Consider the following 16,459-nt stretch of genomic DNA (forward strand, 5'->3'; position numbering starts at 1 on the left):
GCAGAAAGTAGGAGGAGATCCAGAAGGAATTGTGTTATCATTCATGCTCTGAGCTGCCTTTGAATAATAAGCCTTCAGCCATGTGTGTGTTACTGTGTGTATGTGTGTGTGTTTGTGTGTGCATTTTATTGTGTGCTTGAGTGTGTGTTTGAGTGTGTGTTTGAGTGTGTGTGCGCATGTCCTCAGCCCCCGCTCCCTCATGGTGAGGTGTGGTTACCACGGAGACCAGAGAGCTGTGCAGAACGAGAAAGGAGGAGAGGAGGAGGCGAAACTCGTCTGTTCTGCTAACAGACCTCCCCACCCCTCCTTCATGTGTTAACACAGACCCACTCTCTCACCCACTAACACACACACACACACACACACACACACACACACACACACACACACACACACACACACACACACACACACACACACACACACACACACACACACACACACACACACACACACACTGACACACACACACACACACACACACTAACACACACACTAACACACACAGAGAGAGAGTAAATGCCCATTCACTCAACAGTATGAAACAACGGGTTTTTGTTTAAAAATAAATAAACATGAGTAGGCCTTCTCCTCCCAGACACACTCTAATTTCAAGACGCACAGGCACACACACGCACGTACGCACGTACGTATGCACACACACACACACACACACACACACACACACACACACACACACACACACACACACACATCAACACCCTCGAACAAATCTCCCTTGGTACCCACCTTCTTGCTCCCTCTCTCTCCCTGCCCCTCCTGGTTAATAAGACAGACAGACAGACAGACAGACAGACAGACAGACAGACAGACAGACAGACAGACAGACAGACAGACAGACAGACAGACAGACAGACAGACAGACAGACAGACCGACAGACCGACTGACCGATCATACCCCATTTATCTACAATCAGGATGATAACAATCTGTCTCTTTATTTACCAACCGTTTACTAGTTATTAATAATGCAGAGCATTCGGTTATCATACCCTCTGGACATGTTGCATCTCATTAAAGGAAATGTAATGAGGAATAGTCTGGGTGATTCCATGCAGCAGAATTCCAGTGTAATTGAGGAGACTGAATACTCATGTATGTGCGTATTTGTGTAGGGGTGTTTGTGTTTTTGCTTGTGTGCAAGCCTCCTGTCTTCATTGCTAATTGTTTCATTACCCCCTCTGCGGATCCTCCACCGGCCCATCCCAGCAGTATAGTGAGCAAAGACAGGAGGAAATTATGCCGTTGGTCTATGACATCAGCATATTTCACACCTCAGAGGTATAATTAGGAATGATCAATTTCACACCGCATGTCCCTACTGGGTATGCTCTATTTGAGGTCTTGGGTATGCTCTATTTGAGGTCTTGGGTATGCTCTATTTGAGGTCTGACTCCACTCAGAGTTGGTCAATGGGAGAGATGGATATGGCCAGATATGGGTCAGCTAACATTTACTTAAAGATCAATGATAGTATATAGCTAACGTTACAGAAAAGACAGAGACAGCGAGGCACCTTGATGAGACCACGCTGCCTGCCTGCCTTTCCCTCAGATGACCACTCAAACCATTAACTTTCTAATGACTGTCCATCTCATGATGTCATGATGTCATGATGTTATGATGTCTGGATGTTATGATGTTATGATGTCTGGATGTTATGATGTTATGATGTCTGGATGTTATGATGTTATGTCTGGATGTCATGATGTTCTGATGTCATGATGTCATGATGTCATGATGGTATGATGTCTGGATGTTATGTCTGGATGTCATGATGTTCTGATGTCATGATGTCATGATGTCATGATGTTATGATGTCTGGATGTCTGGATGTCATGATGTTATGATGTCATGATGGCATGATGTTATGATGTCTGGATGTTATGATGTTATGTCTGGATGTCATGATGTTCTGATGTCATGATGTCATGATGTCATGATGTCATGATGTTATGATGTCTGGATGTCATGATGTTATGATGTCTGGATGTTATGATGTTATGTCTGGATGTCATGATGTTCTGATGTCATGATGTCATGATGTTATGATGTCTGGATGTCATGATGTCATGATTTTAGGATGTTATGATGTCTTGATGTCTTGATGTCTTGATGTCATGATGTTATGATGTCATGATGTTATTATGTTATGATGTCTTGATATCATGATGTTATGTCACGATGTCTTGATGTCTTGATGTCATGATGTTATGATGTCACGATGTTATTATGTCTTGATGTCATGATGTTATGTCATGATGTTATGATGTTATGATGTCTTGATGTCATGATGTTATGTCACGATGTCATGATGTTATGATATTATGCTGTCTTGATGTCATGATCTTATGTCACGATGTTATGATGTCATGATGTTATGATGTTATGCTGTCTTGATGTCATGATATTATGTCACGATGTTATGATGTTATGATGTTATGCTGTCTTGATGTCATGATCTTATGTCACGATGTTATGATGTTATGCTGTCTTGATGTCATGATCTTATGTCACGATGTTATGATGTTATGCTGTCTTGATGTCATGATCTTATGTCACGATGTTATGATGTTATGCTGTCTTGATGTCATGATCTTATGTCACGATGTTATGATGTTATGATGTCTTGATGTTATGATGTCTTGATGTTATGATGTCTTGATGTCATGATGTTATGATGTCATGATGTTATGATGTTATGATGTCTTAATGTCATGATGTTATGTCACGATGTCATGATGTTATGTCACGATGTCATGATGTTATGTCACGATGTCATGATGTTATGTCACGATGTCATGATGTTATGTCACGATGTCATGATGTTATTATGGTATGATGTCTTGATGTTATGATGTCATGATGTGATGTTGTTAGGATGTTGTTTTTCTAAATCACTTGCCTTTTTTGTGCTTTAAAGCGCTTTGAGATTCTTTGAAAGTGCTATATAAGTTGATGACATTATATGAAGGCACTTACCCTCCTGACATAATTAAATAACCACGAGGCAGGGCTATATTGGAATGTTAATAGGTCACTAAGTGCTGAGTAGATATGAAATCCCTTTTCCCCGGTGAACGACTACAACACCACAACACGTATTCATTATTGTCTTTTAGGACTTGTGCATCTGAAAGTGTGGGATATGAAAGCATCTCTTCTGCTTGAGTTTCATTTGTTAAGGGAGTGTAGTTCAGCTGTGTCTTCGTTCGCTTTACAGTGGCAAGAAAAAGTTTATGAACCTTTTGGAATTATCTAGATTTCTGCATAAATTGGTAATCAAATTTGATCTGGTCGTCATCTAAGTCACAACAATAGACAAACATAGTGTGCTTAAACTAATGACACACAAACGATTGTATTTCTCTTGTCTATATTGAATACATTATTTAAACATTCACAGTGTAGGTTGGGAAAAGTATGTGAACCCCTAGGCTAATGACTTCTCCAAAAGCTAATTGGAGTCAGGAGACACTTAACCTGGAGTCCAATCAATGAGACGAGATTGGAGATGTTGGTTGGAGCTGCCTTGCCCTATAAAAAACACTCACAAAATTTAATTTTGCTATTCACAAGAAGCATTGCCTGATGTGAACCATGCCTCAAACAGAAGAGATCTCAGAAGACCTAAGATAAAGAACTGTTGACTTGCATAAAGCTGGAAAGGTTTACAAAAGTATCTCTAAAAGCCTTGATGTTCATCAGTCCACGGTAAGACAAATTGTCTATAAATGGAGAAAGTTCAGCACTGTTGCTACTCTCCCTAGGAGTGGCCGTCCTGCAAAGATGACTGCAAGAGCACAGCGCAGAATGCTCTGAGGTTAAGAAGAATCCTAAAGTGTCAGCTAAAGACTTACAGAAATTTCTGGTAGATGCTAACATCTCTGTTGACGAGTCTACGATACATAAAACACTAAACAAGAATGGTGTTCATGGGAGGACACCATGGAAGAAGACACTGCTGTCCAAAAAAAACATTGCTGCACGTCTGAAGTTAGCAAAATGCACCTGGATGTTCCACAGCGCTACTGGCAAAATATTATATCGACAGATGTAACTACAGTTGAGTTGTTTGGAAGGAACACACAACACTATGTGTGGAGAAAAAAAGGCACAGCACACCAACCTCATCCCAACTTTAAAGTATGGTGGAGGGAGCATCATGGTTTGGAGCTGCTTTGCTGTCTCAGGGCCTGGACAGCTTGCTATCATCGACCGAAAAATGAATTCCCAAGTTTATCAAGAAATTTTGCAAGAGAATGTTAAGTTATCTGTCCACCAATTGAAGCTCAACAGAAGTTAGGTGATGCAACAGGACAACGACCCAAGACACAGAAGTAAATCAAAAACATAATGGCTTCAACAGAAGAAAATAAGCCGTCTGGAGTGGCCCAGTCAGAGTCCTGACCTCAACCCGATTGAGATGCTGTGGCATGACCTCAAGAGAGCAGTTCACACCAGACATCCCAATAATATTGCTGAACTGAAACAGTTTTGTAAAGAGGAATGGTCCAAAATTCTTCCTGACCACAGGTTTGATCCGCAACTACAGAAAATGTTTGGTTGAGGTTATTTCTGCTAAAGGAGGGTCAACCAGTTATTAAATCCAAGGGTTCACATACTTTTTCCACCCTACACTGTGAATATTTACACGGTGTGTTCAAGAAAGACATGAAAATGTATAATTGTTTCTGTTATTAGTTTAAGCAGACTGTGTTTGTCTTTTGCTGTGACCTAGATGAAGTTAAGATAACATTTTATGCAGCCAATTTATGCAGAAGTCCATGTAATTCCAAAGGGTTCACATACTTTTTCTTGCCACTGTATATACAAAAGTATGTGGACACCCCTTCAAATGAGTGGATTTGGCTATTTCAGCTACACCCATTGCTGACAGGTGTATAAAATTGAGCACACATATAATCTCCATAGACAAACATTGGCAGTAGAATAGCCTTACTGAAGTGCTCAGTGACTTTCAACGTGGCACTATCACAGGATGCCGCCATTCCGAACAAATCAGTTCGGCAAATTTCTGCCCTGCTAGAGCTTCCCCGGTCAACTGTAAGTGCTGTTATTGTGAAGTGGAAATGTTTAGGAGCAACAATGGCTCAGCCGGTAAGTGGTAGGCCACACAAGCTCACAAAATGGGACTGCCGAGTGCTGAAGCATGTAACACGTACAAATCGTATGTTCTTGGTTGCAACACTCACTACCGAGTTCCAAACTGCCTCTGGAAGCAATGTCAGCACAAGAACTGTTCGTCGGGAGCTTCATGAAATGGGTTTCCATAGCCGAGCAGCCACACACAAGCCCAAGATCATCATCAAATCAAATCAAATGTATTTATATAGCCCTTCGTACATCAGCTGATATCTCAAAGTGCTGTACAGAAACCCAGCCTAAAACCCCAAACAGCAAGCAATGCAGGTGTAGAAGCACGGTGGCTAGGAAAAACTCCCTAGAAAGGCCTAAACCTAGGAAGAAACCTAGAGAGGAACCAGGCTATGAGAGGTGGCCAGTCCTCTTCTGGCTGTGCCGGGTGGAGATTATAACAGAACATGGCCAAGATGTTCAAATGTTCATAAATGACCAGCATGGTCAAATAATAATAATCACAGTAGTTGTCGAGGGTGCAGCACCTCAGGAGTAAATGTCAGTTGGCTTTTCATAGCCGATCATTAAGAGTATCTCTACCGCTCCTGCGGTCTCTAGAGAGTTGAAAACAGCAGGTCTGGGACAGGTAGCACGTCCGGTGAACAGGTCAGGGTTCCATAGCCGCTGGCAGAACAGTTGAAACTGGAGCAGCAGCATGGCCAGGTGGACTGGGGACAGCAAGGAGTCATCATGTCAGGTCGTCCTGAGGCATGGTCCTAGAGCTCAGGTCCTCCGAGAGAGAGAAAGAAAGAGAGAAAGAGAGAATTAGAGAGAGCATACTTAAATTCACACAGGACACCGGATAAGACAGAAGTACTCCAGATATAACAAACTGACCCTAGCCCCCCGACACATAAACTAATGCAGCATAAATCCTGGAGGCTGAGACAGGAGGGGTCAGGAGACACTGTGGCCCCATCCGATGATACCCCCGGACAGGGCCAAACAGGAAGGATATATTCTAGATGATTCTGTGCTTCCAACTTTGTGGCAACAGTTTGGGGAAGGCCCTTTCCTGTTTCAGCATGACAATGCCCCTGTGCACAAAGCGAGGTCTTTACAGAAATGGTTTGTCGATCGGCGTGGTAGAACTTGACTGGCCTGCACAGAGCCCTGACCTCAACCCCATCAAACACCTTTGGGATGAATTGGAATGCCAACTGTGAGCCAGGCCTAATCGCCCAACATCAGTGCCCGACCTCACTAGTGCTCTTGTGGCTGAATGGAAGCAAGTCCCCGCAGCAATGTTCCAACATCTAGTGGAAAGCCTGGGTGAAGGGTGGAGGCTGTTATTGCAGCAGGGGGGGGGGGGGGGGTCCATATTAATGTCCATGATTTTGGAATGAGATGTTCGACGAGCAGGTGTCCACATACTTTTGAAAATGTAGTGTAGGTCAGTTTAGCTGTGTGTTCGTAGTTCATTTTAGCTGTGAGTTTGTTAGAGTAGTTTGTAAATGTAGTGATTTTGGCTCAGCCAAGGTCAGGGTTCAACAGGCTGTTCAGTAGACTGTGACCCATAACCCCAAATCAGATGATTCTACACTGTGAAGGAGATCAAGTTGAGTGTGTGTGTGTTAGGGCTGCATAACTAATTAAATTCACACAGAAATCACATGTTGACATGTGCAATATCCATATCCATCCTCCTAGTTCTAGTTCTAGTCCTAGTTCTAGTCCTAGTCCTAGTCCTAGGATTTCAACAGTTCACCAAAATGTTTTGATCCACATTGCAAGCCAAATCGCAGTCACAATATTTGGTTAAAAAAAAACGTGGCCCATATCGTGCAGCCCTTATGTGTGTGTGTGTCTGTGTATAACAGAGAGAGCAGTACGTACGTGCATGAATGACTCATTCTTGTGCATGTAGGCCCATACTGTTATGTATCTGCTCTGGTCTCTCCTATTGTGACCTAGAAATCCTCTGATGGGGTCAGACCTGCCTAGTTATTATTTCTATTGGGCATAGGGAGAAGAAGATTAGGACTTCAGAATATGATGATGATTAATATTTCAAATCATCTTTCATGTTTCCAACTGAATGGAAATGGGACTGGAGCCTCTGCACCCAGGGCCTAATCCTGGGATTATACACAACCAAACGTCCGTAAACTCCTAACCACTGTCTCTGTGGAGATACAGGGTAACATACAAAAAAAAAAAAAAAAATACCCAGAAATGTGTTGATAGAGCAGAGCACAACCGGTCCTGCATCAATGAGCAGGAAAACAATGTGGCACTGTTATGCTCATCAGCTTGTCTGTGTCTGTGTCTGTGTCTGTGTCTGTCTGTGTGTGTGTGATATATTTAGAGAGAGAAAGCGATGGAGAGGGGGCGCAAGAGGGGTAAAGAGAGGTATGAGGGGGTTGTCTATTTTTCGAATGTTCCTCCCTGGTATACTGACATACAGTACCAGTCAAAACACACCTACTCATTCAAAGGTTTTTCTTTATGTTTTACTGTTTTCTACATTGTAGAATAATAGTGAAGACATCAAAACTATGAAAAAAAACATATGGAATCATGTAGTAACCAAAAAAGTGTTAAACAAATCGAAATATATTTTATATTTGAGATGATTTAAAGTAGCCACCCTTTGCCTTGATGACAGCTTTGCACGCTCTTGGCATTCTCTCAACCAGCTTCACCTGGAATGCTTTTCCAACAGTCTTGAAGGAGTTCCCACATTTGTTGAGCACTTGTTGGCTACTTTTCCTTCACTCTGCAGTCCAACTCATCGCAAACCATCTCAATTGGATTGAGGACAGGTTATTGTGGAGGCCAGGTCATGTGATGCAGCATTCCATCACTCTCCTTCTTGGTCAAATAGCCCTTACACAGCCAGGGAGTGTTGTGTCATTGTCCTGTTGAAAAACAAATGGTAGTCCAACAAAACACAATCCAGATGGGATGGCGTATTGCTGCAGAATGCTGCAGTAGCCATGCTGGTCAAATGTGCCTTGAATTCTAAATAAATCACTGACAGTGTCACCAGCAAAGCACCATCACACCTCCTCCTCCATTCTTCACCGTGGGAACCACACATGTGGAGATCATCCATTCACCTACTCTGCGTCTCGCAAAGACATGGCGGTTGAAACATAAAATCTCAAATTTGGACTCATCAGACCAAAGGACAGATTTCCACCAGTCTAATGTCCATTGCTCGTGTTTCTTGGCCCAAGCAAGTCTCTTTTTCTTAATGGTGTCCTTTAGTTATGGTTTCTTTGCAGCATTTCAACCATGAAGGCCTGATTCACACAGTCTCCTCTGAACAGTTGATGTTGAGATGTGTCTGTTACTTGAACTCTTTGAAGCATTTATTTGGGCTGCAATTTCTGAGGCTGGTAACTCCAATGAACTGATCCTCTGCAGCAGAGGTAACTCTGGGTCTTCCATTCCTGGAAGACCCAGGAATTGATGGTTTTTGCGACTGCACTTGAAGAAACTTTCAAAGTTCTTGGAATTTTCCGGATTGACTGACCTTCATGTCTTAAAGTAATGATTAACTGTTGTTTCTCTTTGCTTTTTCGAGCTGTTCTTGCCATAATATGGACTTGGTCTTTTACCAAATAGGGCTATCTTCTGTTTCCCACCCCTACCTTGTCACAACACAACTAACTGGCTCAAACGCATTAAGATGGAAATAAATTACACAAATTCACTTTTAACAAGGCACATTTGTTAATTAAAATGCATTCCAGGTGACTACCTCATGAAGCTGGTTGAGAGAATGCCAAGAGTGTGCAAAGCTGTCATCAAGGCAAGGGGTGTTTACTTTGAAGAATCTAAAATATATTTTGATTTGTTTAACACTTTTTTGGTTACTACATGATTCCATATGTGTTATTTCATAGTTTAGATTTTTCCACTATTATTCTACAACATAGAAAATAGTACAAATAAAGAAAAACCCTGGAATGTGTAGGTGTGTCCTAACTTTTGACTGCTACTGTACATGTTCTTAGTTAGACACATACAGTGTTGTGCCTATGCACCCTACAGTATTACAGATCACTAGTAATGCTGTAACAGTAAGTTATGGTCAGCCTTCCATTAATAGCAAGCCAAGGTGCCTTACTGGCTATATTGGGTAGAAATGGAATAGTTGTCACTGGGAATGTAGATAGATAGATAGATAGGTGTCACCACACCTTCCTACTTCAGGCTTACACTCCTGAGAGGGGGATGGAAGAGGGGAAAGAGATAGAGAGATGGAAGGAGACTTTTTCATTCATAAGGGTTTGATGAAGGAGATAGAGAGATATAAATATACTTAAGTCATTCATAAGGGTTTGATGAAGGAGATGGAGAGATAGAAATATACTTAAGTCATTCGTAAGGGTTTGATGCCTGCTGTTGGTTGGAGTGTATTACTCATTATCATGGCCTACATACAGTAACTCTGAATTACTATTATTGACGATTATGCGAACACACACACACACACACACACACACACACACACACACACACACACACACACACACACACACACACACACACACACACACACACACACACACACACACACACACACACACACGCACACACACACACACAATGATATATGTTTTTCCCAGCAACCTGACTGAGTTTTTAACTGCATAGGCTGCCAGTGCTGTCCATGGTGCTGAAAGCTAGAACTACATTTTGCCTACAAGATACACCCCATTTTCAGAAATTCACGTTCAGTGTTGTTAAGGGTTTAGATTTGATTATTGGATTCGTGCTATCTGGTGGAACATGCATAATACACCGTATATGCTGGTTTTGCAGGCAATTGCATTTCTATGCTGCATGATTGGAGTATGTCTCATTTTTCACCACTTGGCGTCACTGTTGACCGTTAGTGTGAGAAATGGTCTCGGGCGTTAAGAGGCCCATCCCGCCTTCACTGGGTGAGGACATGTCTTGCTGCATTGTTACAAAGAGACGCAGGACGAGAGAGCGAACAGTCGGCATCTAGATCAGTCTGTTTCTACCTTCTACAATTGCATCCGAATTTGACAAATAACTTCTTCAAAATCTTGATTGTTTTAAATGTAATTTCATCTCTTCGGATCTATACGTGGCTCACGTTCGATGGAATGATGTTTTTACCGAAAAGAAGGAGCTCTGTTGTGACGTATGTAGTGCTTGTGCTGCTGGAGTGTTCCCGGGAAGCGGTGTCTGGGCAGCTCTCCTACTCCGTCTCAGAGGAGGTCAACCCGGGGACTTCTGTGGGAAATATCGCTAAGGATCTAAACCTCAATGTTCTCGATTTGGAGTCGCGTATGTTTCAGATTGTCACCGGGTCCAAGAGAAAGTATTTCGAGGTAGATCTAAAGACTGGTGTTCTCTATGTGAATGAGAGAATAGACAGAGAAGAGCTCTGTGTGAAGGCTCCGAAATGTACCGTCAGTGTAGAGGCCGTTATAAACAGTCCGTTGAAGCTTTACCGTCTAGAAATCACTATTTTAGATGTTAATGATAATGCTCCGTCGTTTATTGAAAAATCACAAAGTATCAATATAGCAGAGAATATTTTACCTGGCTTGAGATTCGCCCTAGCAGAGGCAAATGATGCGGATGTGGGTAAGAATACTGTTAGTACATACATGCTTAGCCCTAATGAATACTTCGCTCTTGATATACACAAAGGAGGAGAAAGTGTGTCTGCTGACTTAGTGCTGCAGAAAGCTTTAGACCGAGAGAAACAGTCTGTTATAAAGCTCACACTGACCGTCATTGATGGTGGCAACCCACCGAGGTCGGCCACATCAGAGATTGTAGTTAATGTTTTGGACATCAATGATAACGCTCCGGTTTTTAGTATCTCGTTGTATAAGACTCGACTTTTCGAGAACGTGGCAATAGGGACAACAGTAATCATTCTGAATGCGTCTGATGTCGATGAAGGCATGAACAGTGAAATGGTGTATTCGCTCAGAAGTAAAGGCCAAGATCATATATTAGATAGATTTCAAATCGATTCTAAAACGGGAACAATAACAGTTAAAGGGCATATAGATTTCGAAGAAAGTCCTGCCTTTGAGATCCGTGCAGAAGTGAGTGACAGAGGCCAGCCCCCGATGGCAGCTCACTGTAAAGTGTTGGTAGAGGTGGTGGACCTCAACGACAATGCCCCTGAGCTCACTGTGACGTCACTCTTAGACACAGTGAACGAGAACGCCAAGATGGGCACTGCTATTGCTCTCGTGTCTGTCCTCGATAAAGATGGTGGCAAAAATGGAATAGTGAATTGTGATATTGTGAATAAAGTTCCATTTAAACTGGAGACAAACTATAAAAACTATTATTCGTTAGTGGTCGACGGGCCTCTTGACAGGGAGAGTGCTTCTCAGTATAATGTCACCATCACAGCTACGGATGAAGGGACCCCGCCTCTCTCCAGCACCAGCGTTATTACTGTACACGTTTCTGATGTGAATGACAACGCTCCTCGCTTCTCAGAACCCGTGGCTAATGTTTATGTGAAAGAGAACAGTCCGGTAGGAGACGTCATTTATACGATGTCTGCCTTTGACCCAGATTCAGATGAAAATGCAAAGATGACGTATTCGTTATTAAATACAAGTGTTCCAATATCATCATCTGTAAATATAAACTCGGATACTGGAGATATAATCAGTCTGCAGTCTTTTAACTATGAGGAGATACAAACTTTCCAGTTTAAAGTTCAGGCCACAGACTCTGGTGTTCCTCCACTCAGCAGCAACGTGACTGTGAACGTTTTTATCCTGGATGAGAATGACAACAGTCCTGGGATTCTCGCGCCCTATTCTGAACACGGCTCCGTTAACACTGAGAACGTTCCCTATTCTGCTGAAGCGGGCTACTTTGTGGCCAAGATCAGGGCTGTAGACGCCGACTCTGGCTACAATGCGCTGCTTTCTTATCACATCTCTGAGCCCAAGGGAACCAACCTCTTCCGAATCGGAACCAGCACCGGGGAACTGAGGACTAAGAGGAGAATGAGTGACAATGACCTGAAAACTCACCCGTTGGTCGTGTTGGTTTCTGATAACGGAGAACCCTCACTGTCAGCGACTGTGTCTATTGATGTAGTGGTGGTTGAAAGTACAGGTGAAATCCAGACTCAATTCAGAAATGTGCCGAGAAAGGAGGAGAACTTCTCTGATTTGAACCTGTATTTGTTGATCGCCATTGCCTCGGTGTCAGTGATATTTTTACTGAGCCTCATCAGTTTAATAGCAGTAAAATGCCACAGGACAGAGGACAGTTTCAGAAGGTACAGCGCCCCAGTGATCACCACACACCCTGACGGAAGCTGGTCTTACTCTAAATCTACTCAGCAGTATGACGTGTGTTACAGTTCAGACACACTGAAGAGTGACGTAGTGGTTTTCCCCGCTCCGTATCCACCTGCAGATGCAGAACTGATCAGTATTAACGGAAATGACACGTTTAACAGGACTCAGACATTACCCAACAAAGAGGAGGTAAGAACTGTAGTTTTAACACAGCAGTTCGTTTTCCTTCTATCCTTTCCTAAACATGTCTTTGTCGCTTTGTTTTGATTTTGACTGTTTTTGGTTAACTTTGTTATTTGCCTCATTATCTCATTTGAATGAACAGTGAAATTATAGACATATCACTGCCTATTTAAGATGTTAAACTTGCTTGCTATTTTACCACATTGAAGAGAAACTTGGACGCGCTGTCCATGGTGCTGAAACGATTCACCCTCTATTGCAGGTTGTCGGAACTATAATTTAGCAGAAGAGCTGAGGGGTATCCTATGAAGCAAGCTAGATGTAATCTGGGTTTTCTAAAGCTAACCATATTCAGTAAGCTTCACATTCCCGCTCAGGCTTCATCCGTACTAAAACGGTGGATATTGCTGGTCTGCCTGCCGCTAATTGTAGCAGGCTTGTAACTGCGCGTGCATATCGCACAAGGCTAATCGAACGCAGAACTCTTCATTGAGACAATGGTGAAACATCAATTTGCCTTGATGACAGCTTTGCACACTCTTGGCATTCTCTCAACCAGCTTCATGAGGTAGTCACCTGGAATGCATTTCAATTAACAGGTGTTCCTTGTTAAAAGTTAATTTGTGGAATTTCTTTCCTTCTTAATGCGTTTGAGCCAATCAGTTGTGTTGTGACAACAAAAGATAGCCCTATTTGGTAAAAGACCAAGTTCATATTATGCCAAGAACAGCTCAACTAAGCAAAGATAAACGACAGTCCATCAATTACTTTAAGACATGAAGGTCAGTCAATGCTTAATATAAACAAACAAAAAACATATATTTTTTTTTACACCATTTTCGTGGTATCCAATTGGTAGTTAGTCTTTTCTCATCGCAGCAACTCCCGTACATACTCGAGAGAGGCAAAGGTCGAGAGTCGTGCGTCCTCCGATACACAACCCAACCAAGCCACACTGCTTCTTGACACAATGCCCACTTAGCTCGGATGCCAGCCACACCAATGTGTCGGAGGAAACACCGTACACCTGGGGACCGTGTCAGCATGCACTGTGCCCAGCACGCTACAGGAGTCGATAGTGCATGATAGGACAAACCCTCCCCTAACCCCGACGACACTAGGCCAATTGTGCACCGCCCCATGGGTCTCCCGGTCGCAGCCGGCTGCGACAGAGCCTGGACCCAAACCCAGAATCTCTAATGGCACAGCTAGCACTGCGATGCAGTGTCTTAGATGCCTGCACCACACGTGAGGCCAAATTTCAAAATCTTTGAAAGTTTATGCAAGTTCAGTTGCAAAAACCATCAAGCGCTATGATGAAACTGGCTCTCATGAGGCTCTTTCCCACAGGAAAGGAAGACCCAGAGTTACCGCTGCTGCAGAGGATAAGTTAATTAGAGTTAACTGTACCTCAGATATTGCAGCCCAAATAAATGCTTCACAGAGTTGAAGTAACAGACACATCTCAACATTACTGTTCAGAGGCGACTGAGTGAATTAAGCCTTCATGGTCGAATTGCTGCAAAGAAACCACTACTAAAGGACACCAATTAGAAAAAAAGACTTGCTTGGGCCAAGAAACACGAGCAATGAAAATTAGACAGGTGGAAATCTGTCCTTTGGTCTGATGAGTCTAGATTTGAAATTTTAGGTTCCAACCGCCGTGTCTTTGTGAGACACAGAGTAGGTGAATGGATGATCTCTGCATGTGTGGTTCCCACGGTGAAGCATGGAAGAGGAGGTGTGATGGTGTGGGGGAGCTTTGCTGGTGACACTGTCAGTGATTTATTTAGAATTCAAGGCAAACTGAAAACTTCTTACGGCTGAAATCCCGCTAACGGGATCGATATGACAACAGCCCGTGGAAGTGCAGTGCGCCAAATTAAAACAACAGAAATCTCATAATTCAAATTTCTCAAACATACAAGTATTAGACACCATTTTAAAGATAAAATTCTCGTTTATCCAACCACAGTGTCCGATTTCAAAAAAGCTTTTAGGCGAAAGCAGAACATATCATTATGTTAGGTCAGCAACTAGTCACAGAAAGCATACAGCAATTTTCCAACCAAAGAGAGGAGTCACAAAAAGCAGAAATAGAGATAAAATGAATCACTAACCTTTGATATTTTTCATCAGATGACACTCCCGGGACAACATGTTACACAATACATGTATGTTTTGTTCGATCAAGTTCATATTTATATCCAAAAACCTCAGTTTATATTTGGCTTTGCCTCCAAAACATCCCGTGAATTTGCACGGAGCCACATCAATTTATAGAAATACTCATAATAAACATTGATAAAAGATACAAGTGTTATTCACAGATTTAAATATATACTTCTCCTTAATGCAACCGCTGTGTCAGATTTCAAAAAAACTTTACGGAAAAAGCAAACCATGCAGTAATCTGAGTACGGCGCTCAGAGACCAACACAACCCAAAAAGATATCTGCCATGTTGGAGTCAACATAAGTCCGAAATAGCATTATAAATATTCACTTACCTTTGATGATCTTCATCAGAATGCACTCCCAGGAATCCCAGTTCCACAATAAATGTTTGATTTGTTCCATAAAGTCCCTCATCCTATGTCCAAATAACTTATTTTGGTTTGCGCGTTCAGTACACAATCTAAACTCAGACGCGCGGGCAGGTCCAGGCAAAAGTTCAGATGAAAAGTCATATTACAGTTCGTAGAAACATGTCAAACGAAGTATAGAATCAATCTTTAGGATGTTTTTAACATACATCTTCAATAATGTTTCAACCGGAGAATTCCTTTGTCTTTAGAAATGCAATGGAACGCAGCTAACTCTCACGGGTGCGTGCAAGAATGAGCTCATGGCACTCTGCCAGACCTCTGGTTGAAACAGCTCTCATTCTCTCCCCCTTCACAGTAGAAGCCTCAAACAAGGTTTTAAAGACTGTTGACATCTAGTGGAAGCCTTAGGAAGGGCAATCGGACCAAATTTACACTGTATCTTGTATAGGCAAAGAGTTGAAAAACTACAAACCTCAGATTTCCCTCTTCCTGGTTGGATTTTTTCTCAGGTTTTTGCCTGCCATTTGAGTTCTGTTATACTCACAGACATCATTCAAACAGTTTTAGTAACTTCAGAGTGTTTTCTATCAAAATCTACTGATAATATGCATATCTTAGCTTCTGGGCACGAGTAGCAGGCAGTTTACTCTGGGCACCTTATTCATCCAAGCTACTCAATACTGCCCCCCAGCCATAAGAGGTTTTAACCAGCATGGCTTCCACAGCATTCTGCAGCAATACGCCATCCCATCTGGTTTGTGCTTAGTGGGACTATAATTTGTTATTCAACAGGACAATGACCCAAAACCCAACTCCAGGCTGTGTAAGGGTTATTTGACCTAGGAGAGTGATGGAGTGCTGCATCAGATGACCTGGCCTCCACAATCACCCAAACTCAATTGAATTGAGATGGTTTGGGATGAGTTGGACCGCAGAGTGAAGGAAAAGCAGCCAACAAGTGCTCAGCATATGTGGGAACTCCTTCAGGACTGTTGGAAAGCATTCCTCATGAAGCTGGTTGAGAGAATGCTATGAGTGAGGAAAGCTGTCATCAAGGCGAAGTGTGGCTACTTTGAAGAAACAAAAATGTAAAATATATTTTGATTTGATGAACACTTTTTTGGTACTTCATGATTCCATATGTTTCATTTCATATGTTTGATGTCTTCACTATTATTCTACAATGTAGAAAATAGTCAAAATTAAGAAAAATCCTTGAATGAGTAGGTGTGTCCAAACTTTTGACTGGTACTGTACTTCTATTACTTTTTAC

The 16,459-nt window shown here is 42.3% G+C and overlaps 2 protein-coding genes across 17 annotated transcripts in view; both read left to right on the plus strand.

The window, feature by feature from the left end:
* Positions 1 to 16,459, plus strand: part of LOC139581378 (protocadherin alpha-C2-like) — a 208,163-nt gene that overhangs the window by 88,311 nt on the left and 103,393 nt on the right. The gene's annotated exons all lie outside the window — the stretch shown is intronic.
* Positions 10,116 to 13,890, plus strand: LOC139580256 (protocadherin alpha-3-like). Its single transcript, XM_071408807.1, has 2 exons — positions 10,116 to 12,644; positions 13,798 to 13,890. The coding sequence occupies exons 1-2, from the start codon at positions 10,269 to 10,271 to the stop codon at positions 13,888 to 13,890; spliced, it is 2,469 nt and encodes an 822-aa protein (XP_071264908.1). The 5' UTR covers positions 10,116 to 10,268.

Source organism: Salvelinus alpinus, chromosome 7 (genome assembly GCF_045679555.1).
Source record: "Salvelinus alpinus chromosome 7, SLU_Salpinus.1, whole genome shotgun sequence".
NCBI lineage: Eukaryota > Metazoa > Chordata > Actinopteri > Salmoniformes > Salmonidae > Salvelinus > Salvelinus alpinus.